Source organism: Protopterus annectens, chromosome 12.part0 (assembly GCF_019279795.1).
Source record: "Protopterus annectens isolate FY-2018-M chromosome 12.part0, PAN1.0, whole genome shotgun sequence".
Classification (NCBI taxonomy): Eukaryota; Metazoa; Chordata; order Ceratodontiformes; family Protopteridae; genus Protopterus; species Protopterus annectens.
In genome coordinates this window covers 1,390,332,523-1,390,359,238 of record NC_056746.1, presented here as the reverse complement: position 1 = coordinate 1,390,359,238, position 26,716 = coordinate 1,390,332,523, and the positions used below count along the sequence as shown (strand labels likewise).

At 37.1% G+C, this 26,716-nt stretch overlaps 1 protein-coding gene across 4 annotated transcripts in view; it reads right to left on the bottom strand.

Moving 5' to 3' along the window:
- LOC122817233 (collagen alpha-1(XIV) chain-like) overlaps positions 1-26,716 on the bottom strand; it is a 950,064-nt gene that overhangs the window by 13,139 nt on the left and 910,209 nt on the right. For all 4 annotated transcript variants that reach the window (XM_044090454.1, XM_044090451.1, XM_044090453.1 and 1 more), the window contains exon 41: positions 6,690-6,845. In XM_044090454.1, the coding sequence (XP_043946389.1) occupies positions 6,690-6,845 (156 nt within the window). The remainder of the gene's footprint in view (positions 1-6,689; positions 6,846-26,716) is intronic.

Here is a 26,716-nt window from a genome sequence, read left to right as displayed (position 1 = left end):
GTCAGGTCATTGGGGGTATAAAACATGCAACCAATGCCATTACATCAGTTTTTCTTGTCCCAAATGTCAGGAGCCCCCAAACAGGGAGCTAGTATATGGTGGGGAAAACACCACCAGTAAAAAGTAAATACCAATGCCATTAGGAATAGCCATAGAGAAGAGAGATAGATAGACAGAGAAAGCCAGGGGGCTGGAGGGAGGGAAACCAGGACTGCAACAGTGAATACACTTGAACATCTACATTTATGGTAAATGTACACAAACTGTACTATGTTCTTCATGTTTCACTGTTGCAGTCATCACACTTGGGTTGATTCCAAAGCTGAGGATGGATGGAGGCAGTCAAGAAGAGTTAGAGCTGGCTAATAGGCCTTGCAAAACTGCTGTAGCAAATCTTGCCCTGGATTTGGAAAAGATAGGTAAGTGGTAAAGCTTGGTGAAGGTGTGTACAGAACTCCAGGTTGCAGCTTCCAGAATGTCCCTGGTAGGAACTCCCCTGAGGAATGCTGTAGAGGTAGAGATAGCCCTAGTGGAATGTGTTCTGACCCCCTGAGGGGATGGTTTTCCATGGTGCTTGTAGCAGAAATGGATGCAGTGTGCTATCCATTTGGAAATGGTTTGTTTAGAAATGGCCTTGCTCTCTGCCCCTGTTACAAAGCTGACTAGCAGCTGGTCAGATTTTCTGAAAGGCTTAGTCCTATCAAGGTAGAACCTGAGCTGTCTGTGTATATCCAAAGAGTTCAGGATCCTGGCTCAGTATTGTAATGAGCTGAAATGGCAGAGGCATGAATCTTAATGGAGGAGAAGAATTGACCTCTGTGGAGCAGCTCTGCTTGGTAGTCCAGGATTAGAGGTATGGAGGGCACAGCTATGTCCTTTCCTTTAGACTGAATCTAAGAACAATATCTTTTCCATTTTTCAGCATAGGACTTCTTAGTACTAGGCCTTCTGGCTTCCAGGATTACATCCAGTACCTGTTTGCTTAGGGTTGCTGGTGGAGTATTCGAGGAATAAGCCAGGCTGCAAGATTTTGGGTTTGCAATTGTGGGTGCAAAATCTGTCCCTGCTGCTGTGACAGCAGGGTAGGGGTCTGGTGTAGGTGCCAGGGTGGTACCGTTGTCAGAATGCACAGGAGTGTGTACCAGTGCTGGTGTGGCCAGTCTGGGCAATCAGAATTGCCCTTGGCCTGTCTTGTTTTATCTTGAGTAGTACTCTTGAGAGAAGGGGCAGAGGGGGAAAGGCATAGATTGAGAGATTTTCCCAATGAAAGGATAGGGTATCCACCTTCCAGGCCCTGCTGTGAGGGTTTCTGGTGCAGAATTTGCATAACTGGTGGTTCTCGGGGGAGGCAAAGAGATCCACCTCTGGGGTTCCCCACCTCTGAATCAGAAGTTTGAAGGTGCTGGGCTCCAATTTCCACTCATGTGAAACTAGGAGATTTCTGCTTAGGTTGTCTGCCAGTGAATTTTGTGTGCCTGGCAGGAAGTGAGCTTATAGATGGACATGGTTGTTCAAGATCGTATTCCACAGGGCCATGGCTAACCTGCAGAGTGAGTAAGAATGGGTTCCCCCCACTTATTTATGTACCACATAACTGTGGTGTTGTCTGTTTTTACCAGCAGTTGTCCTGGAAGGATTAGGTATCTGAAAGCTGTCACAGCATTCTGTACAGCTAGCATCTCTTTTTGATTGATGTGCAGGAGAATTTGGCTTGGGCTCCAGTGGCCCTGAATGCATTTCCCCGCCATGTGAGCCCCCCATGCATAGTCTGATGCATCTGTGGTCAGGGTTTTGGTGGCATGGGGTTGAGTAAAATGACATCCCTTGTTGTGGTTGCAAGCTTCTGCCCACCAAAGGAACTCTGCCCTTAGACAAAGTATGATAGGAATAACTGTTTCCAGGTCCTGAGAATGCTGGCACCAAAAACTTTTTAAGTACCATTAAGGTTTCCTCGTATGCAGTCTTGCATATGGAATTGGCAGAATACATGAGGCCATGAACCCTAGGGCTTGCAGCATTTTTTTTTGCAGATAGCTGGGTTCTGGTGGCCATTTGCTTGACATAGTCTGTCAGGCTTGTTTTTCTGAAGTGAGAAATGCTATCTGGGAAGTTGTGTCCAAGCTTGCTCCCAGGAATACAATCTTTTGATTGGGTACCAGTTGTGATTTCTTTTCATTGATGGTGTACCTCAATGAAGTGAGAAGTTTTTTTACAAAGGCCAGGTGCTGAAGCAGCAATTCCTGACTGTCCACCTGTGTCAGGCAGTCATCCAAGTATGGGTAAATTTGGATATTTCTCTGCCTGCAATATGCAATGTCTGGAGCCAGGCATTTTGTGAATACCCTGGGTGCAGTAGATAAGCCAAAGGAAAGTGCAGAGAACTGATAGTGCATGGATCCTTCTCTGAAATGTAGATATTTCCTGCATGACACCCTTATGGGGATGTGCTGATAAGCTTCTTTTAAGTCTGTGTTGACTAACTGGGCATCCTTGGCTAGCATAGGGAGAAGCTGTTGCAGGGTAAGCATCTTGAACTTTGGGCCCACCTGGAAAGTGTTGAGAATTGAAAGATCCAGGATTGGGTGCCAAGAGCCCTCTTTCCTGGGTACCAGGAAAAGCCTGGAGTAAAAACCCTGACCCCTTTTGTCTACTGGTACAGGCTGAATAGCTCTGATATTGAGAAGGGAAAGTACTTGTTTTTGTGCCTCTGCCCACTGATTTGGAGTAAGATCTGGAAACCCACATGGGGTTGGCAGTGAGTGGAACTAAAATTTGTACCCCTGAGATACAATGTTGAGGACCCACAGGTCCTGAGTGATGGACATCCAGTTTTTGGCATGAAGAGCAAGTTTTCCTCCTAGGGGCACAAGCAATTGGGCAGGGCTGAGAAGTAATTATGAACTTTTTCCAAAGGGCGATGGCTTATCTTTCCCTGATTTAGGGGTGGGGGCACTCCATTGCTTAGATCTCTGCATACCCTGAGACTGTAGTCTGGGTGGTCTGTTTCCCCTGGGTCTTGTCTGGGAAGGCCTGGAGGGGGCTGGAAAGGACCAGTGTTTTGAAGGACAGTGCCTACTGAACCTAGGTGGTTGCACTTGTAGGAATTCTTTAACAGTTTGCATAAATTTAGTTTTTTCTTCCATCTTTTTAAGAACTTCTTCTGCTTTGGCACCAAACAAACAGTCCTTATTTAAAGGTGCATCAAGTAATTTGGATTTGACATGATCTGGCAAGGTCTGTTCCTTTGGCCAAGCATGTCTTCTCGGTACCACGCCAATGACTGCAGCCCTGCAAGATGCTTCTAAGGCATCGAAACCACACTGCAAAGTATGCCTACTAACTTGGTTTGCAGAATGCATAAGCTCTTGCAAATCTTTATTTTCTGCACAATCTGGAAGTATTGCTATTTTCTGTTTAATTAGTTCCATAATATGTTGTTGGTACTTCAGCATGTGAAACTGGCAATTCAGTGCCCTGATGGCCAGAGTTGCAGAGGTATATACCTTCTTACCCCATCTGTCTAAAGCCCTGGAATCCCTATCTGAAGGGGTGGGATTCTTGGCTGTAGTTCCCTTGATACCTTTAGGCCCCTGGGAAATGATCTCTGGATCAGCAGTAGGATTCTTGAAAAGAAACTTATGGGAGTCAGGTACTCAGTAGTACCTGTCTGGTTTCCTATGGGCCGGGGGTAAAGTGTCTGGAGTAAGACTGGATTCCATGAAAACATCATCCACAACATCCAGGACAGGGGGTATTGCTAAAGGCATGTGCTGAGGCAACTCTAAAAATTCTCTGAGTCTCTTTTTGGATTGAGGATCGTCCTGGCATTCCTGATGGAAATGCTCTCTTAAAGTATGCAAGGTTTCACCAAAAGAAAAATCAACTGGAGGGGAGGCAGTGGAAATGGATTCCTCTGCATCAGAATCCTCATAGGCTGATAAGGACATGTCCTGATAATCAGAAAGGGCAGAGTCATTGGACTCCTGGTCTGTAGAATCTGAAGGCAACTGCATTCTTTGTCTCTTAGCAGGAGAAGGCTAGCTTCCCCTAATTAGCGTAATAAGGTCTTCAGCCATTCTAAGCATTTATTTTTGTGGCATGGGTTCCTGAGCATGTGCTTTGGTCATTGTTTTTTTAGGTGTAGTGTGTACTCTGGGCCTAAGAAACTCGATAGTTTTGGCAAAAAGAGAAGTCGTCAGTTTGATTCACACATCAGTAGGATGAAAAACATCCTCAGAAGCCAGTGCCTGCACAGAGGCTCTGAACCCATCCAAGGTAGAGACATCCGCTGGTTCCACAGTCGAAGGAGCATCTCAGGGTATACCAGACTCCAAATGAGTCTCAGCAGAGGCCTGCAAATCCATAGAAGTGGGCATCAGGGGCTGCAAAGGTGCCTCACTGAGTACCGGCAGACTGGCGACTAGCTTAGCAGAAGCGTCGTAGGCAGTTTTGGACCTATGCGGTCTGTCTCCGTCTTTATCTTGCATTTTTTCTGAAGATCGGTAGTCAGATGGCTTACTGAAGCCATTTCAAAATATGGAAAATGAGATCGAAAAAATTTAGTGACAAAAATAGCCCAATGACGAATGGTTTGGGGGTTAAATAAGGCACAAAACCAACAGCGAGGGACGTCGTGGTCTGGGCCTAAACAAGTGGTGCAGTAAGAATAAAAATCTCTGTGAGGTATTTGCTTTCCACAGGCAAGACAATTGCTAACTTTTTCTGACATTGGTTAGAGCAAGAAAAAAGGCTCCTCAAGGGGGTACTTAGCTTTAGAAGACTTCAGGATGATTAACTCGAAAATGAAAATTTCAGGTAGCGGCCGATTGGCACTTGAGAACTGCTTTTGATTCGGGCTCCTCCTCGGCAAGAAAGACTAATGTAATGGCATTGACTTCCTGTTTTATACCCCTGAAGACCTGACATCATGGAAGAAGTGACAGCATCTGACGCAGAAATACTAAGATTCTGGTATTCGGGCCGACTGAGGGCTACCTGCAGGCAGATAAACAAAGTGTGATGACTGCAAAAGTGAAACACGAAGAACATTATTTGTTACTTTTGCTTGTAAATATCAAAATGTCATTTTGCCTTAAACACGTACCTGAAATCAATCTACTAGGAAGGTCTTGTTTTTTTTTCATAAATTGTCCTGTTAGTAAACCTGAACCTAGTATTATCTAGTCTACTTTCATGGGATGTTTTGGTGATAAACAGCATTTTTCAGGGGTGTGTGTTAATGCTAGATGTGATTCTATCATAGGATCATAGGAAGTTACTAGGCTAATGGCCCTAGGACCCTTACAGCCTAGCCAAGTTCTACCCTTATTTCCATGATTAGCAAATTTTGTTTACTCTCATGTGTGCCTTTTTCCCACTTATATTATGCTATTGCCCTTGCCCATCCACAAACAACATTTTATCCAAGTGGTCAGTGTGCATGTCTCCTTCTGTTATACATTATTACATGACCACTCTGTGACGTGCTGAATTAATATCAGCTGTATGAAGTGCAAAATAACTTAAAAGGTACAATAAACATTCCAGATCATCTCTTTTGATCTATACTACATTTTATTTTTTTTATTATTTGAATGTGCCATTTTAGCAATAAACCATTCAGACCCTTGGAACTCTGAACTTACTTACATAAACAAATGTGTTTTGTATTTTTTTTTCATTGCTTTTTGGCTGGATCCTGTATAAATCTGCTACAGGACCTTTGCTGTTTACTTCATTATATTCCATTCCAATAACTCATATTGAATTGTTTGCTTAAACATGTCAAATGTCTTAGAAACATAACAAGTGTTTGAGTAAATGGAGTGGTGTAACGAAGTTACAGAGTATAACACAATAAAAGGAGTTTACAGAATGTCAAAATGCATAACTGCCTTTCATAGCTAAAAAGAAGTTAGACCACTGAGATCCGAACAGATCTGTTACCATCTTGCAGTTGCAGACCTGTTTTTCATTTTTGGTAACTCTGAGTATTTGTGGCATACATATTATAACATAATACATTCATTATATGGAGCAACTATTAGACAAAATCACAAAAGGTCAAAACACAAAAACATGGAATACTTTTGTGCCCCCTGCATGCAGAATCCCCCCACCACACTTGCTACTTATATATACTGACTCCAAGATAGCATTACAGGAGGGAAAGGCAAAAAATCAGTCCCTGCTAAACCGCAATCACATACAATAACCTACTGGCTTCTTTTGTAAATCTAAAAATACGGTAGTAGATGCATTCAGTGCTTGCATTCAACCTTCTATTGTCACTAATTTATGATTCAAAATTATGGCTGTTTGATAAAATAACTGTATCCCATTATAAACACGCCCAAGTTACTTCGCCTTCATACGTTCTTGGATGATGTCCATACAGCTGGTGCCTAGACAGACTACCTGGGTGTGAAAGAATAAAAAGAATGGCAGACAGATATAGACGAACAGATGGAGAGATAGAGACAAACATAAAAGTGCTATCTGAGATTCAAGAGAAAGATTTCTGTAAAGGAAAATCATACCTGCACACCATAAATGTGGAAAGGTAAAAGATACAATTTAGGATATGGTTTAATACTTTGAATATCCTGTAGTCACTGAATAAAACTTTATCTCAGAGTAACCAGTAAACAGTGATTGAGTATTGCAACTTTATAATCCATGATACTTACATTCTGAGTCACCTGTTTGACATGGTGATTTATTACAAATACCAGGTGGTCCAGGCTCTCCAGGTTGTCCGGGGACACCAGGATGGCCAGGAAGACCAGGTGATCCAGGAGAGCCTGGTGGTCCTGGTTTTCCTACAGTCATTTCTCCTGGAGGACCTAAAATCAAACAGAGAAAACAAATCAGATCTTAATCTGACATGCCCAGAATATTTTAGTATTTTACCTGATATTCCTGGTCTTAATCTGACATGCCCAGAATCTCTTAGCATCTTAACTGATATTCCTGGTGTTATAACATGGAAACAATCAACAGTTAGAAATCTCTACATGCCATTGTAAAGAATATGTAACTCTATATATTTCCAATAATCATGTTTTTGTGTGGTTTCATTATGACAAGCAATTAATTATGCAATTTCCTTTGATTTTTGTAGTAGAAAGCAGAAGTGACTACAATAATTTTTATCATGGTATTTCTTACAGTATCAATCACTTCTACTTATATAAAGATTTGTCCACTTACTGTAAAAACAACAGGCCTCCTTCTATGCCAGGCTATATCAGCTGTCTGCTTAATAACCTATTTTTTTTTTTCAGGGAAGATTCTGCCATATACGAAATAGGTTAGTATGTTTTATTATTTTGTTTTGCTTCTGTTTCAAAATAACGCTGCGACCGTTGTTCCATCTGGTCTAGCAATCCGTTTGCCTTGCCCTCCGACTTCCACTCCCTTTACTTTTCTATACTTTCTGCCTCCCCTCTCCCCTCCTCCTGCTGCTTTTTTCTCTCCCGTCTTCAAAAGGGGCCACAGCCAGATAAAGCAGCCCATCCCCCCTCTGCATATTTTGTGGCTTGTCTTACTGATGTTTATTACCTAATCCTTTCTCAGAAACCCATTTCCCATAGGTCTACCTGCAGTTTACCTAAATAAATATCAGTGCAGAAGTCTAGCAAACTACGCAAATTACAAAATAATTGTGTGCAGCAACAGCTTACAGAAAGGATTAAAATTAGATAAACCAACTGTAACATCTATCTCTGAATTTCATGACTGCAAATATTACTACTATAAATGAATACAAACTGCCTGTATGTCAGAAACACCATTGGTAAGGTATTGTAAGCTATACATCCACAAGAAAATGAAATCATCACTGTCACTGTTAACGTATTGTAAGCTACACTCCCACATGTAAATGTAATTATCACGGTCACCGGTAACTTACTGTAAGAACCACACACACATGTAAATGTAATTATCACTGTCACCGGTAACTTATTGTAAGCTACAATCCCACATGTAAATGTAATTATCACTGCCACAAGTAACTTAATGTAAGCTACAATCCCACATGTAAATGCAAGTATCACTGTCACCGGTAACTTTTTGTAAGTTACACTCCTACATGTAAATGTAATAATCACTGTCACGGGTGACATATTGTAAGCTACATTCTCATATGTAAATGTAATTATCACTGTCACGTGTAACTTACTGTAAGCTACACTGTCACATGTAAGCGTAATTATCACCGCTACCTATAACTTATTGTAAGCTACACTCCCACATATAATTATCACTGTCACCTGTAACTTATTGTAGGCTGCATTCCCACACGTAAAGGTAATTATCACTGCCCCTGCAACTTACTTTAAGCTACACTCTCATATATAAATGTAATTATCACTGTCACCTGTAACTTACTGTAAGCAACACTTCTACATGTAAATGTAATTATCACTGTTAATGGTAACATATTGAAAGATATACTCCCACATGTAAATGTAATTATCATAGTCACCAGTAACTTTTTGCAAGCTACACACCCATATGTAAATGTAATTATCACTGTCATCTGAAATTATTGCAAGCTACACGCTCACAAGTAAGTGTAATTATCACTGTCAGCAGTAAATTATTGTAAGCTTCACTCCCACATGTAAATGTAATTATCACTGCCACCTGTAACTTATTGTAAGATACACTCCCACATGTAAATGTAACTATCACTAACACCTGTAACTTATTGTAAGCTACATTCCCACATGCAAATGCAATTATCAGTGTCACCGACAACTTATTGTAAGCTAAAATCCCACATGTAAATGTAATTATCACTGTCACTGGTAACTTATTGTAAGCTACACTCTCAAATGTAAGTGTAATTATCACTGCTACCTGTAACTTATTGTACGCTACACTCCCACATGTAAATGTAATTATCACTGTCATCGGTAGCATATTCTAAGCTACACTCCCACATGTAAATGTAATTATCACTGCCACCTGTAACTTATTGTAAGCTACACTCCCACATGTAAATGCAATTATCACTGTCACTGGTAACTTTTTGTAAGTTACACTCCTACATGTAAATGTAATTATCACTGTCACCGGTAACATATTGTAAGCTACACTCTCATATGTAAATGTAATTATCACTGTCACCTGTAACTTACTGTAAGTTACACTCTTACATGTAAGTGTAATTATCACTGCTATCGGTAACTTATTGTAAGCTACACTCCCACATATAAATGTAATTATCACTGTCACTGGTAACGTATTGCAAGCTATACTCCCACATGTAAATGTAATTATCACTTTCACCTGTAACTTATTGTAAGCTATACTCCCACATGTAAATGTAATTATCACTGTCACCGGTAACTTATTGTAAGCTACACTCCCACATATAAATGTAATTCTCACTGTCAATGGTAAGGTATTGTATGCTACACTCCCACATGTAAATGTAATTATCACTGCCACCTGTAACTTACTGTAAGCTGCATTCCCACGTAAAATGGTAATTATCACTGCCACATACAACTTACTTTAAGCTACACTCCCATATATAAATGTAATTATCACTATCACCTGAAACTTATTGTAAGCTACACTCCCACATGTAAAGGTAATTATCACTGTCACCTGCAACTTATTGTAATCAACACTTCTACATGTAAATGTAATTATCACTGTTACTGGTAACGTATAGAAAGCTACATTTCCACATGTAAATATAATTATCACTGTCAGTAACTTTTTGTAAGCTACACTTCCATATGTAAATATAATAATCACTGTCATCTGAAATTATTGCAAGCTACACTCTCACAAGTAAGTGTAATTATCACTGCCACCGGTAACTTATTGTAAGCTGCACTCCCACATGTAAATGTAATTATCACTGCCATCTGTAACTTATTGTAAGATACACTCCCACATGTAAATGTAACTATCACTAGCACCTGTAACTTATTGTAAGCTACAGTCCCACATGCAAATGCAATTATCAGTGCCACCCGTAACTTACTTTAAGCTAAACTCCTACATGTAAATGTAATTATCACTGTCACCGGTAACTTATTGTAAGCTACAATCCCACATGTAAATGTAATTATCACTGCCACCTGCAAGTTATTGTAAGCTACACTCTCACATATAAATGTAATTATCACTGTCACCGGTAACTTATTGTAAGCTACAGTCACACATGTAAATACAATTATTTTTGTAAGCTACACTCCTACACGTAAATGCAATTATCACTGTCACCGGTAACTTATTGTAAGCTAAACACCCACATGTAAATGTAATTACTACTGTAATAGGTAACTTAATGTAAGCTACACTCTAACATGTAAGTGTAATTATCACTGCTACATGTAACTTATTGTAAGCTACAGCCCCACATGTAAATGTAATTATCACTGTCACTGGTAATTTATTGTAAGCTACACTCCCATGTGTAAATACAATTATCACGTTCACAGCTAACTTATTGTAAGCTACACTCCCACATCTAAATGTAATTATCACTATCACCTGTAACTTATTGTAAGCTACGCTCCACCATGTAAATACAATTATCACTGCCACCTATAACTTATTTTAAGCTACACTCTCACATGTAAGTGTAATTATCACTGCTACCTGTAGCTTATTGTAAGCTACACTCCCACATGTAAATGTAATTATCACTGTCACTGGTAATTTATTGTAAGCTATACTCTCACATGTAAATGTAATTGTCACTGCCAACTGTAACTTATTGTAAGCTATACTCCCACATGTAAATATAATTATCACTGCTACCTGTAACTTATTGTAAGCTACACTCCCACATGTAAATGTAATTATCACTGTCACCTGAAATTATTGCAAGCTACACTCTCACAAGTAAGTGTAGTTATCACTGTCACCGGTAACTTATTGTAAGCTACACTCCCACATGTAAATGTAATTATCACTGCCACCTGTAACATATTGTAAGATACACTCCCAAAAGTAAATGTAATTATCACTGCCACCTGCAACTTATTGTAAGCTACACTCTCACATATAAATGAAATTATCACTGTCACAGGTAACTTATTGTAGGCTACACTCCTACATGAAAATGCAATTATCACTGTCACTGGTAACTTATTGGAAGCTACACTCTCACATGTAAATGTAATTATTACTGTCACGGGTAACTTATTGTAAGCTACAATACCACATGTAAATGTAATTATCACTGTCACCGGTAACTTATTGTAAGCTACACTCTCAAATGTAAGTGTAATTATTACTGGTACCTGTAACTTATTGTAAGCTACACTCCCACATGTAAATGTAATTATCAATGTCACTAGTAACTTATTCTAAGCTACACTCACACATGTAAATACAATTACCACTATCACAGGTAACTTATTGTAAGCTACACTCCCACAGGTAAATGTAATTATCACTATCACCAGTAGCATATTGTAAGCTACACACCCACATATAAGTGTAATTATCATTGTCACCTGTAACTTACTGTAAGTTACACTCTCACATGTAAGTGTAATTATCACTGCTATCGGTAACGTATTGTCAGCTACACTCCCACATATAAATGTAATTATCACTGTCATCTGTAACTTATTGTAAGCTACACACTCCCACATTTAAATGTAATTATCACTGTCATCGGATACTTATTGTAGGCTACACTCCCACATATAAATGTAATTCTCACAGTCAACGGTAAGGTATTGTATGCTACACTCCCACATGTAAATGTAATTATCACTGCCACCTGTAACTTACTGTAAGCTGCATTCCCACATGTAAAGGTAATTATCACTGCCACTTACAACTTACTTTAAGCTACACTCCCATATATAAATGTAATTATCACTATCACCTGAAACTTATTGTAAGCTACACTCCCACATATAAAGGTAATTATCAGTGTTACTGGTAATATACTGAAAGCTACATTCCCACATGTAAATGTAATTATCACTGTCAACAGTAACTTTTTGTAAGCTACACTCCCATATGTAAATGTAATTATCACTGTCACCTGAAATTATTGCAAGCTACACTCTCACAAGTAAGTGTAATTATCACTGCCACCAGTAACTTTTTGTAAGCTGCACTCCCACATGTAAATGTAATTATCACTGTCACCTGTAACTTATTATAAGCTACACTTCCACATGTAAATGTAATTATCATTGCCACGTGTAACTTATTGTAAGATACACGCCCACATGTAAATGTAACTATCACTAACACCTGTAACTTATTGTAAGCTACATCTGACATGCAAATGCAGTTATCAGCATCACCGGTAACTTATTGTAAGCTAAAATCCCACATGTAAATGTAATTATCACTGTCACTAGTAACTAACTGTAAGCTACAATCCCACATGTAAATGTAATTATCACTGCCACCTGCAACTTATTGCAAGCTACACTCTCACATGTAAATGTAATTATCACTGTCACAGGTAACTTATTGTAAGCTACACTCCTACACATAAAAGCAATTATCACTGTCACCGGTAACTTATTGTAAGCTACACTCCCACATGTAAATGTAATTATTACTGTCACGGGTAACTTATTGTAAGCTACACTACCACATGTAAATGTAATTATCACTGTCACAGGAAACTTATTGTAAGCTACACTCTCACATGTAAATGTAATTATCACTGTCACTGGTAAATTATTGTAAGCTACACTCACACATGTAAACGTAATTATCACTGCCACCTCTAACTTATTGTAGGTTACACTCCCACGTGTAAATACAATTATCACTGTCACAGGTAACTTACTGTAAGAACCACTCCAACATGTAAATGTAATTATCACTGTCACTGGTAACTTATTCTAAGCTACACTCCCACATGTAAATGTAATTATTACTGCCACCTGTACCTTATTTTAAGCAACACTCCCACATGTAAATGCAATTATCACTGTCACCGGTAACTTTTTGTAAGTTACACTCCTACATGTAAATGTAATAATCGCTATCACCGGTAACATATTGTAAGCTATACTCTTATATGTAAATGTAATTATCACTGTCACCTGTAACTTACTGTAAGCTACAGTCTCACATGTAAGTGTAATTATCACTGCTACCTCTAACTTTATTGTAAGCTACACTCCCACATATAAATGTAATTATCACTGTCACCTGTAACTTATTGTAAGCTACACTCTCAAATGTAAATGTAATTATCACTGTCACCGGTAACTTATTGTAAGCTACATTCCCACATATAAATGTAATTCTCACTGTCACCGGTTAGGTATTGTATGCTACACTCCCACATGTAAATGTAATTATCACTGCGACCTGTAACTTACTGTAAGCTGCATTCCCACATGTAAAGGTAATTATCACTGCCACCTGCAATTTAATTTAAGCTACACTCCCATATATAAATGTAATTATGACTGTCACCTGTAACTTACTGTAAGTAACACGTCTACATGTAAATGTAATTATCACTGTTACTGGTAAAATATTGAAAGCTACACTCCCACATGTAAATGTAATTATCACAGTCACCAGTAACTTTTTGTAAGCTACACTCCCACATGTAAATGTAATTATAACTGTCACCTGAAATTATTGCAACGCTACACTCTCACAAGTAAGTGTAATTATCATTGTCAATGGTTACTTATTGTAAGCTGCACTCCCACATGCAAATGTAATTATCACTGTCAGCAGTAACTTAATGTAAGCTACACTCAAACATGTAAATGTAATTATCACTGCCACCTGTAACCTATTGTAAAATACACTCCCACTTGTAAATGTAACTATCATTAACACCTGTAACTTATTGTAAGTTACACTCCCACATGCAAATGCAATTATCAGTGTCACCGATAACTTCTTGTAAGCTAAAATCCCACATGTAAATGTAATTATCACTGTCACCGGTAACTTATTGTAAGCTACACTCCCACAAGTAAATGTAATTATGACTGCCACTTGCAACTTATTGTAAGCTACACTCTCACATGTAAATGTAATTATCACTGTCACTGGTAACTTATTGGAAGCTACACTCTCACATGTAAATGTAATTATTACTGTCATGGGTAACTTACTGTAAGCTACACTACCATATGCAAATGTCATTATCACTGTCACCGGTAACTTATTGTAAGCTACACTCTCAAATGTAAGTGTAATTATCACTGCTACCTTTGACTTATTGTAAGCTACACTCCCACATGTAAATGTAATTATCACTGTCACTAGTAACTTATTGTAAGCTACACTCACACATGTAAATACAATTATCACTGTCACAGGTAACTTTTTGTTAGCTACACTCCCACATGTAAATGTAATTATCACTGTCACTGGTAACATATTGTAAGCTACACTCCCACATGTAAATGTAATTATCACTGTCACTGGTAACATATTGTAAGCTACACTCCCACATGTAAATGTAATTATCACTGTCACCGGAAACTTACTGTAAGAACCACTCCCATATGTAAATGTAATTATCACTATCACCGGTAGCATATTGTAAGCTACACTCCCACATGTAAATGCAATTATCACTGTCACCGGTAACTTTTTGTAAGATACACTCCTACATGTAAATGTAATTATCACTGCCACCTGTAACTTTTTGTAAGATACACTCCTACATGTAAATGTAATTATCACTTCCACCTGTAACTTATTGTAAGCTGCACTCCCACATGTAAATGCAATTATCACTGTCACCGGTAACTTTTTGTAAGATACACTCCTACATGTAAATGTAATTATCACTGTCACCGGTAACATATTGTAAGCTACACTCTCATATGTAAATGTAATTATCACTGTCACCTGTAACTTACTGTAGGTTACACTCTCACATGTAAGTGTAATTATCACTGCTATCGGTAACTTATTGAAAACTACACTCCCACACATAAATGTAATTATCACTGTCACCGGTAACGTATGGCAAGCTATACTCCTACATGTAAATGTAATTATCACTGTCAACTGTAACTTATTGTAAGCTACACTCCCACATGTAAATGTAATTATCACTGCCACCTGTAACTTACTGTAAGCTGCATTCCCACATGTAAAGGTAATTATCACTGCCACTTACAACTTACTTTAAGTTACACTCCCATATATAAATGTAATTATCACTATCACCTGAAACTTATTGTAAGCTACACTCCCACTTTTAAAGGGAATTATCACTGTCACCTGTAACTTATTGTAATCAACACTTCTACATGTAAATGTAATTATCACTGTTACTGGTAACGTATTGAAAGCTACATTCCCACATGTAAATGTAATTATCACTGTCAACAGTAACTTTTTGTAAGCTACACTCCCATATGTAAATGTAATTATCACTGTCACCTGAAATTATTGCAAGCTACACTCTCACAAGTAAGTGTAATTATCACTGCCACTGGTAACCTATTGTGAGCTGCACTCCCACATGTAAATGTAATTATCACTGCCACCTACAACTTATTGCAAGCTACATTCTCACATGTAAATGTAATTATTACTGTCATGGGTAACTTATTGTAAGCTACACTCCCACATGCAAATGCAATTATCAGTGTCATCGGTAACTTATTGTAAGCTAAAACCCCACATGTAAATGTAATTATCACTGTCACCGGTAACTTATTGTAAGCTCCAATCCCACGTGTAAATGTAATAATCACTACCACCTGCAACTTATTGCAAGCTACACTCTCACATGTAAATGTAATTATCACTGTCACAGGTAACTTATTGTAAGTTACACTCCCACATGTAAATGTAATTATTACTGTCACGGGTAACTTATTGTAAGCTACACTACCACATGTAAATGTAATTATCACTGTCACAAATAACTTATTGTAAGCTACACTCTCACATGTAAGTGTAATTATCACTGCTACATGTAACTTATTGTAAGTTACACTCCCACGCCACGTGTAAATACAATTATCACTGTCACAGGTAACTTACTGTAAGAACCACTCCCACATGTAAATGTAATTATCAATGTCACCGGTAACTTATTCTAAGCTACACTCCCACATAGAAATGTAATTATCACTGTCACCGGTAACATATTGCAAGCTATACTCCCACATGTAAATGTAATTATCACTGTCACCTGTAACTTATTGTAAGCTACACTCCCACATGTATATGTAATTATCACTGTCACCGGTTGCTTATTGTAAGCTACACTCCCACATATAAATGTAATTCTCACTGTCAACGGTAAGGTATTGTATGCTACACTCCCACATGTAAATGTAATTATCACTGCCACCTGTAACTTATTGTAAGTTACACTCCCACGCCACTTGTAAATACAATTATCACTGTCACAGGTAACTTACTGTAAGAACCACTCCCACATGTAAATGTAATTATCACTGTCAACGGTAACTTATTCTAAGCTACACTACCACATATAAATGTAATTATCATTGTCACCGGTAACGTATTGCAAGCTATACTCCCACATGTAAATGTAATTATCACTGTCACCTGTAACTTATTGTAAGCTACACTCCCACATGTAAATGTAATTATCACTGTCACCGGTTACTTATTGTAAGCTACACTCCCACATATAAATGTAATTCTCACTGTCAACGGTAAGGTATTGTATGCTACACTCCCACATGTAAATGTAATTATCACTGCCACCTGTAACTTACTGTAAGCTGCATTCCCACATGTAAAGGTAATTATCACTGCCACTTACAACTTACTTTAAGCTACACTCCCATATATAAATGTAATTATCACTATCACTATCACCTGAAACTTATTGTAAGCTACACTCCCACTTTTAAAGGGAATTATCACTGTCACCTGTAACTTATTGTAATCAACACTTCTACATGTAAATGTAATTATCACTGTTACTGGTAATGTATTGAAAGCTACATTCCTACATGTAAATGTAATTATCACTCTCAACAGTAACTTTTTGTAAGCTAAACTCCCATATGTAAATGTAATTATCTCTGTCACCTGAAATTATTGCAAGCTACACTCTCACAAGTAAGTGTAATTATCACTGTCAAAGGTAACTTATTGTAAGCTACACTCTCACATGTAAGTGTAATTATCACTGCTACATGTAACTTATTGTAAGCTACACTCCCACATGTAAATGTAATTATCACTGTCACTGGTAACTTATTGTAAGCTACACTCCCACATGTAAATGTAATTATCACTGTCACTGGTAACTTATTGTAAGCTGCACTCCCACATGTAAATGTAATTATCACTGTCAACTGTAATTTATTGTAAGCTACAATCCCACATGTAAATGTAATTATCATTGCCACCTGTAACTTATTGTAAGATACACTCCCACATGTAAATGTAACTATCACTAACAATTGTAAATTATTGTAAGCTACACTCCCACATGCAAATGCAATTATCAGTGTTACCGGTAACTTATTGTAAGCTAACATCCCACATGGAAATGTAATTATCACTGTTACCGGTAACTTATTGTAAGCAACAATCCCCCGTGTAAATATAATTATCACTGCCACGTGCAACTTATTACAAGCTACACTCTCACATGTAAATGTAATTATCACTGTCACTGGTAATTTATTGTAAGCTACACTCCCATGTGTAAATACAATTATCACGTTCACAGCTAACTTATTGTAAGCTACACTCCCACATCTAAATGTAATTATCACTATCACCTGTAACTTATTGTAAGCTACGCTCCACCATGTAAATACAATTATCACTGCCACCTATAACTTATTTTAAGCTACACTCTCACATGTAAGTGTAATTATCACTGCTACCTGTAGCTTATTGTAAGCTACACTCCCACATGTAAATGTAATTATCACTGTCACTGGTAATTTATTGTAAGCTATACTCTCACATGTAAATGTAATTGTCACTGCCAACTGTAACTTATTGTAAGCTATACTCCCACATGTAAATATAATTATCACTGCTACCTGTAACTTATTGTAAGCTACACTCCCACATGTAAATGTAATTATCACTGCCACCTGTAACATATTGTAAGATACATTCCACAAGTAAATATAATTATCACTGCTACCTGTAACTTATTGTAAGCTACACTCCCACATGTAAATGTAATTATCACTGCCACCTGTAACATATTGTAAGATACACTCCCAAAAGTAAATGTAATTATGACTGCCACCTGCAACTTATTGTAAGCTACACTCTCACATGTAAATGTAATTATCACTGACACAGGTAACTTATTGTAAGCTACACTCCTACATGTAAATGAAATTATCACTGTCACTGGTAACTTAATGGAAGCTACACTCTCACATTTAAATGCAATTATTACTGTCATGGGTAACTTACTGTAAGCTACACTACCATATGCAAATGTCATTATTACTGTCATGGGTAACTTACTGTAAGCTACACTACCATATGCAAATGTCATTATCACTGTCACCGGTAACTTATTGTAAGCTACACTCCCACATGTAAATGTAATTATCACTGTCACTAGTAACTTATTGTAAGCTACACTCACACATGTAAATGTAATTATCACGGTCACCTGTAACTTATTGTAAGCTACACTCCCACATGTAAATGTAATTATCACTGTCCCCTGTAACTTATTGTAAGCTACACTCCCACATGGAACTGTAATTGTCACTGTCACAAGAAACTTATTGTAAACTACACTCCCACATGTAAATGTAATTATCACTGTCACCGGTAACTTATTGTAAGCTACACTCCCACATGGAAATGTAATTATCACTGTCACCTGTAACTTATTGTAAGCAACACTCCCACATGTAAATGTAATTATCACTGTCACCTGTAACTTATTGTAAGCTACACTCCCACATGTAAATGTAATTATCACTGTCACCTGTAACTTATTGTAAGCTACACTCCCACATGTAAATGTAATAGTCACTGTCACCGTTAACTTATTGTATGCTAAAATCCCACAAGTATATCTAATTATCAGTGTCACCTGTAACTTATTGTAAGCTACACTCCCACATGTAAATGTAATTATCACTGTCACCTGTAACTTATTGTAAGCTACACTCCCACATGTAAATGTAATAGTCACTGTCACCGTTAACTTATCATAAGCTACACTTCCACATGGAAATGCAATTATCACTGTCCCCTGTAACTTATTGTAGGCTACACTCCCACATGGAAATGTAATTATCACTGTCACCTGTAACTTATTGTAAGCTACACTCCACATGTAAATGTAATTATCACTGTCACTGTTAACTTATCATAAGCTACACTCCCACATGTAAATGTAATTATCACTGTCACCTGTAACTTATTGTAAGCTACACTCACATGTAAATGTAATTATCAGTGCTACATGTAACTTATTGTAAGCTACACTCCCACATGTAAATGTAATTATCACTGTCACTGGTAACTTATTGTAAGCTACACTCACACATGTAAATGTAATTATCCCTGCCACCTGTAACTTATGGTAAGTTACACTCCCACGTGTAAATACAATTATCACTGTCACAGATAACTTACTGTAAGAACCACTCCCACATGTAAATGTAATTATCACTGTCACCGGTAACTTATTCTAAGCTACACTCTCACATTTAAATGTAATTATCACTGCCACCTGTAATTTACTGTAAGCTACACTCTCACATGTAAGTGTAATTATCGCTGCTACCTGTAACTTATTGTAAGCTACACTCCCACATATGAATGTAATTATCATTGTAAGCTACACTCTCAAATGTAAATGTAATTATCACTGTCACCGGTAACTTATTGTAAGCTACATTCCCACATGTAAATGTAATTATCACTGTCACCGGTAACTTATTGTAAGCTACACTCTCACATGTAAATGTAATTATCACTGCCAACTGTAACTTATTGTAAGCTACACTCCCACATGTAAATGTAATTATCACTGCCACCTGCAATTTAATTTAGTATATAAATGTAATTACCACTGTCACCAGTAACAGATTGTAAGCTACAATCCCACAAGTAAATGTAATTATCACTGTCAGTAGTAACTTAAGGTAAGCTACACTCTCACATGTAAATGTAATTATCACTGTCACTGGTAAATTATTGTAAGCTACACTCCCACATGTAAATACAATTATCACTGTCACCGATAACTTATTGTAAGCTACACTCTCACATGTAAATGTAATTATCATGTCCACCTGTAACCTATTGTAAGCTACACTCCCACTTGTAAATGTAATTATCACTGCCACCTGTAACTAATTGTAAGCTACACTCCACATGTAAATGTAATTATCACTGCCACCTGTAACTTATTGTAAGCTACACTCCCACATGTAAATACAATTATCACTGTCACCTGTAACTTATTGTAAGCTACACTCCCACATGTAAATGCAATTATCAGTGTCACCGATAACTTATTGTAAGCTAAAATCCCACATGTAAATGTAATTATCACTGTCACCGGTAACTTATTGTAAGCTACACTCCCCCATGTAAATGTAATTATCTCTGTCACCGGTAAGTTATTGTAAGCTACACTCCCACATGTCAATGTAATTATTACTGTCACCTGTAACTTATTGTAAGCTAAAATCCCACATGTAAATGTAATTATCACTGTCACCGGTAACTTATTGTAAGCTACATTCCAAAAGTAAATGTAATTATGACTGCCACCTGCAACTTATTGTAAGCTACACTCTCACATGTAAATGTAATTATCACTGTCACCAGTAACTTACTGTAAGCTACACTTCCACAAGTAAATGTAATTATCACTGCTACCTGCAACTTATTGTAAGCTACACTCTCACATGTAAATGTAATTATCACTGACACAGGTAACTTATTGTAAGCTACACTCCTACATGTAAATGCAATTATCACTGTCACTGGTAAATTATTGTAAGCTACACTACCACATGCAAATATAATTATCACTGTCACCGGTAACTTATTGTAAGCTACACTCTCAAATGTAAGTGTAATTATCACTGCTACCTGTAACTTATTGTAATCTACACTCCAACATGTAAATGTAATTATCACTGTCACTAGTAACTTATTGTAAGCTACACTCACACATGTAAATGTAATTATCACTATCACCTGTAACTTATGTTAAGCTACACTCCCACATGTAAATACAATTATCACTGCCACCTGTAACTTATTTTAATCTACACTCTCACATGTAAGTGTAATTATCACTGTCACCTGTAACTTATCATAAGCTACACTCCCATATGGAAATGTAATTATCACTGTCATCTGGAACTTATTGTAAGCTACACTCCCACATGTAAATGTAATTATCACTGTCACCTGTTACTTATTGTAAGCTACACTCACATGTAAATGTAATTATCAGTGTCACTGGTAAGTTATTGTAAGCTACACACCCACATGTAAATGTAATTATCACTGTCACCTGTAACTTATTAAAGGCCACACTCCCATATGGAAATGTAATTATCACTGTCATCTGGAACTTTTTGTAAGCTACACTCCCATATGTAAATATAATTATCACTGTCACCAGTAACTTACTGTAAGCTACACTTCCACAAGTAAATGTAATTATCACTGCTACCTGCAACTTATTGTAAGCTACACTCCCACATGAAAATGTAATTATTACTGTCATCTGTAACTTATTCTAAGTTACACTCCCACATGTAAATGTAATTATCACTGTCACCTATAACTTATTGTAAGCTACACTCCCACATGTAAATGCAATTATCACTGTCACCTGTAACTTATTGTAAACTACACTCCCACATGTAAATGTAATTATCACTGTCACCTGTAACTTATTGTAAGCTACACTCCCACATGTAAATGTAATTATCACTGTCACCTGTAACTTATTGTAAGCTACACTCCCACATGTAAATGTAATTATCACTGTCACCTGTAACTTATTGTAAGCTACACTCCCACATGTAAATGTAATTATCACTGTCACCGGTAACTTATTGTAAGCTACACTCCCACATGGAAATGTAATTATCACTGTCACCTGTAACTTATTGTAAGCTACTCTCTCACAAGGAAGTGTAATTATCACTGTCACCTGTAACTTATTGTAAGCAACACTCCCACATGTAAATGTAATTATCACTGTCACCTGTAACTTATTGTAAGCTACACTCCCACATGTAAATGTAATTATCACTGTCACCTGTAACTTATTGTAAGCTACACTCCCATTTGTAAATGTAATTATCACTGTCACTCGTAACTTATTGTAAGCTACACCCCACATGCAAATGTAATTATCTCTGTCACCTGTAACTTATTGTAAGCTACACTCCACATGTAAATGTAATTATCACTGTCACCGGTAACTTATTGTAAGCTACACTCCCACATGTAAATGTAATTATCACTGTCACAGGTAACTTATTGTAAGCTACACTCCCACATGTAAATGTAATTATTACTGTCATGGGTAACTTATTGTAAGCTACATTACCACATGTAAATGTAATTATTACTGTCACAAATAACTTATTGTAAGCTACACTCTCACATGTAAGTGTAATTATCACTGCTACATGTAACTTATTATAAGCTACACTCCCACATGTAAATGTAATTATCACTGTCACAGGTAACTTACTGTAAGAACCACTCCCACATGTAAATGTAATTATCACTGTCACCGGTAACTTATTCTAAGCTACACTCCCACATATAAATGTAATTATCACTGTCACCGGTAACATATTGCAAGCTATACTCCCACATGTAAATGTAATTATCACTGTCACCTGTAACTTATTGTAAGCTACACTCCCACATGTAAATGTAATTATCACTGTCACCGGTTACTTATTGTAAGCTACACTCCCACATATAAATGTAATTCTCACTGTCAACGGTAAGGTATTGTATGCTACACTCCCACATGTAAATGTAATTATCACTGCCACCTGTAACTTATTGTAAGTTACACTCCCACGCCACTTGTAAATACAATTATCACTGTCACAGGTAACTTACTGTAAGAACCACTCCCACATGTAAATGTAATTATCACTGTCAACGGTAACTTATTCTAAGCTACACTACCACATATAAATGTAATTATCATTGTCACCGGTAACGTATTGCAAGCTATACTCCCACATGTAAATGTAATTATCACTGTCACCTGTAACTTATTGTAAGCTACACTCCCACATGTAAATGTAATTATCACTGTCACCGGTTACTTATTGTAAGCTACACTCCCACATATAAATGTAATTATCACTATCACCTGAAACTTATTGTAAGCTACACTCCCACATGTAAAGGTAATTATCACTGTCACCTGTAACTTACTGTAAGCTGCATTCCCACATGTAAAGGTAATTATCACTGTCACCTGTAACTTATTACAAGCTACACTCCCACATGTAAATGTAATTATCACTGTCACCTGTAACTTATTGTAAGCTACACTCCCACATGTAAATGTAATTATCACTGTCACAGGTTACTTATTGTAAGCTACACTCATACATGTAAGTGTAATTATCAGTGCTACATGTAACTTACTGTAAGCTACACTCCCACATGTAAATGTAATTATCACTGTCACCTGTAACTTATTGTAAGCTACACTCCCACATGTAAATGTAATTATCACTGTCACCTATAACTTATTGTAAGCTACACTCCCACATGTAAATGCAATTATCACTGTCACCTGTAACTTATTGTAAACTACACTCCCACATGTAAATGTAATTACCACTGTGACTCGTAATTTATTGTAAGCTACACTCTCACATGTAAATGTAATTATCACTGCCACCTGTAACTTATTGTAAGCTACACTCCCACATGTAAATGTAACTATCACTGCCACCTGTAACTTATTGTAAGCTACACTCCCACATGTAAATGTAATTATCACTGTCACTGGTAACTTATTGTAAGCTACACTCCCACATGTAAATGTAATTATCACTGTCACTGGTAACTTATTGTAAGCTGCACTCCCACATGTAAATGTAATTATCACTGTCAACTGTAATTTATTGCAAGCTATACTCCCACATGTAAATCTAATTATCACTGTCACCTGTAACTTATTGTAAGCTACACTCCCACATGTAAATGCAATTATCACTGTCACCGGTTACTTATTGTAAGCTACACTCCCACATGTAAGTGTAATTATCACTGTTACCTCTAACTTATTGTAAGCTACAGTCCCACATGTAAATGTAATTACCACTGTGACTCGTAATTTATTGTAAGCTACACCCCCACATAGAAATGTAATTACCACTGTCACCAGTAACAGATTGTAAGCTACACTCCCACATGTAAATGTATTTATTACTTTCACTGGTAAGTTATTGTAAGCTACACACCCACATGTAAATGTAATTATCACTGTCACCTGTAACTTATTAAAGGCCACACTCCCATATGGAAATGTAATTATCACTGTCACCTGTAACTTATTAAAAGCTACACTCCCACATATAAATGTAATTATCACTGTCACCTGTAACTTATTGTAAGCTACACTCCCACATGTAAATGTAATTATCACTGTCACCTGTAACTTATTGTAAGCTACACTCCACATGTAAATGTAATTATCACTGTCACTGATAACTTATTGTAAGCTACACTCCCACATGTAAAATTAATTATCACTGTCACCGGTAACTTATTGTAAGCTACACTCTCACATGTAAATGTAATTATCACTGCCACCTGTAACTTATTGTAAGCTACACTCCCACATGTAAATGTAATTATCACTGTTACCTCTAACTTATTGTAAGCTACACTCACATGTAAATGTAATTATGACTGTCACAGGTAACTTATTGTAAGCTACGCTTCCACATGTAAATGTAATTATCACGGTCACTAGTAACTGATTGTAAGCTACACTCCCACATGTAAATGTAATTATCACTGTCACTGGTAACTTATTGTAAGCTACACTCCCACATGTAAATGTAATTATCACTGCCACCTGTAACTTATTGTAAGCTACTCTCCACATGTAAATGTAGTTATCACTGCCCCATGTAACTTATTGTAAGCTACTCTCCCACATGTGAATGTAATTATCACTGCCACCTGTAACTTATTGTAAGCTAGAATCCCACATGTAAATACAATTATCACTGTCACAGATAACTTATTGTAAGCTACACTCCCACATGTAAATGTAATTATCACTATCACCTGTAACTTATGTTAAGCTACACTCCCACATGTAAATACAATTATCACTGCCACCTGTAACTTATTTTAATCTACACTCTCACATGTAAGTGTAATTATCACTGTTACCTCTAACTTATTGTAAGCTACAGTCCCACATGTAAATGTAATTATCACTGTCACCTGTAACTTATTGTAAGCTACACTCCCACATGTAAATGTAATTATCACTGTCACTGGTAACTTATTGTAAGCTACACTCCCACATGTAAATGTAATTATCACTGTCAACTGTAATTTATTGTAAGCTACAATCCCACATGTAAATGTAATTATCACTGCCACCTGTAACTTACTGTAAGCTGCATTCCCACATGTAAAGGTAATTATCACTGCCACTTACAACTTACTTTAAGCTACACTCCCATATATAAATGTAATTATCACTATCACCTGAAACTTATTGTAAGCTACACTCCCACATGTAAATGTAATTATCACTGTTACTGGTAACGTATTGAAAGCTACATTCCCACATGTAAATGTAATTATCACTGTCAACAGTAACTTTTTGTAAGCTACACTCCCATATGTAAATGTAATTATCACTGTCACCTGAAATTATTGCAAGCTACACTCTCACAAGTAAGTGTAATTATCACTGCCACTGGTAACCTATTGTGAGCTGCACTCCCACATGTAAATGTAATTATCACTGTCACCTGTAACTTATTGTAAGCTACACTTCCACATGTAAAAGTAACTATCACTAACACCTGTAACTTATTGTGAGCTACACTCCCACATGCAAATGCAATTATCAGTGTCACCGGTAACTTATTGTGAGCTACACTCCCACATGCAAATGCAATTATCAGTGTCACCGGTAACTTATTGAAAGCTAAAATCCCACATGTAAATGTAATTATCACTGTCACCGGTAACTTATTGTAAGCTACAATCCCACATGTAAATGTAATTATCACTGCCACCTACAACTTATTGCAAGCTACATTCTCACATGTAAATGTAATTATTACTGTCATGGGTAACTTATTGTAAGCTACACTCCCACATGCAAATGCAATTATCACTGTCACCGGTAAGTTATTGTAAGCTACACTCCCACATGTCAATGTAATTATTACTGTCATGGGTAACTTATTGTAAGCTACACTCCCACATGTAAATGTAATTATCACTGTCACAGGTAACTTATTGTAAGCTACACTCTCACATGTAAATGTAATTATCACTGTCACTGGTAACTTATTGTAAGCTACACTCCCACATGTAAATGTAATTATCACTGTCACTGGTAACTTATTGTAAGCTACACTCACACATGTAAACGTAATTATCACTGTCACACCACTCCCACATGTAAATGTAATTATCACTGTCACCTGTAACTTATTAAAGGCCACACTCCCATATGGAAATGTAATTATCACTGTCATCTGGAACTTATTGTAAGCTACACTCCCATTTGTAAATG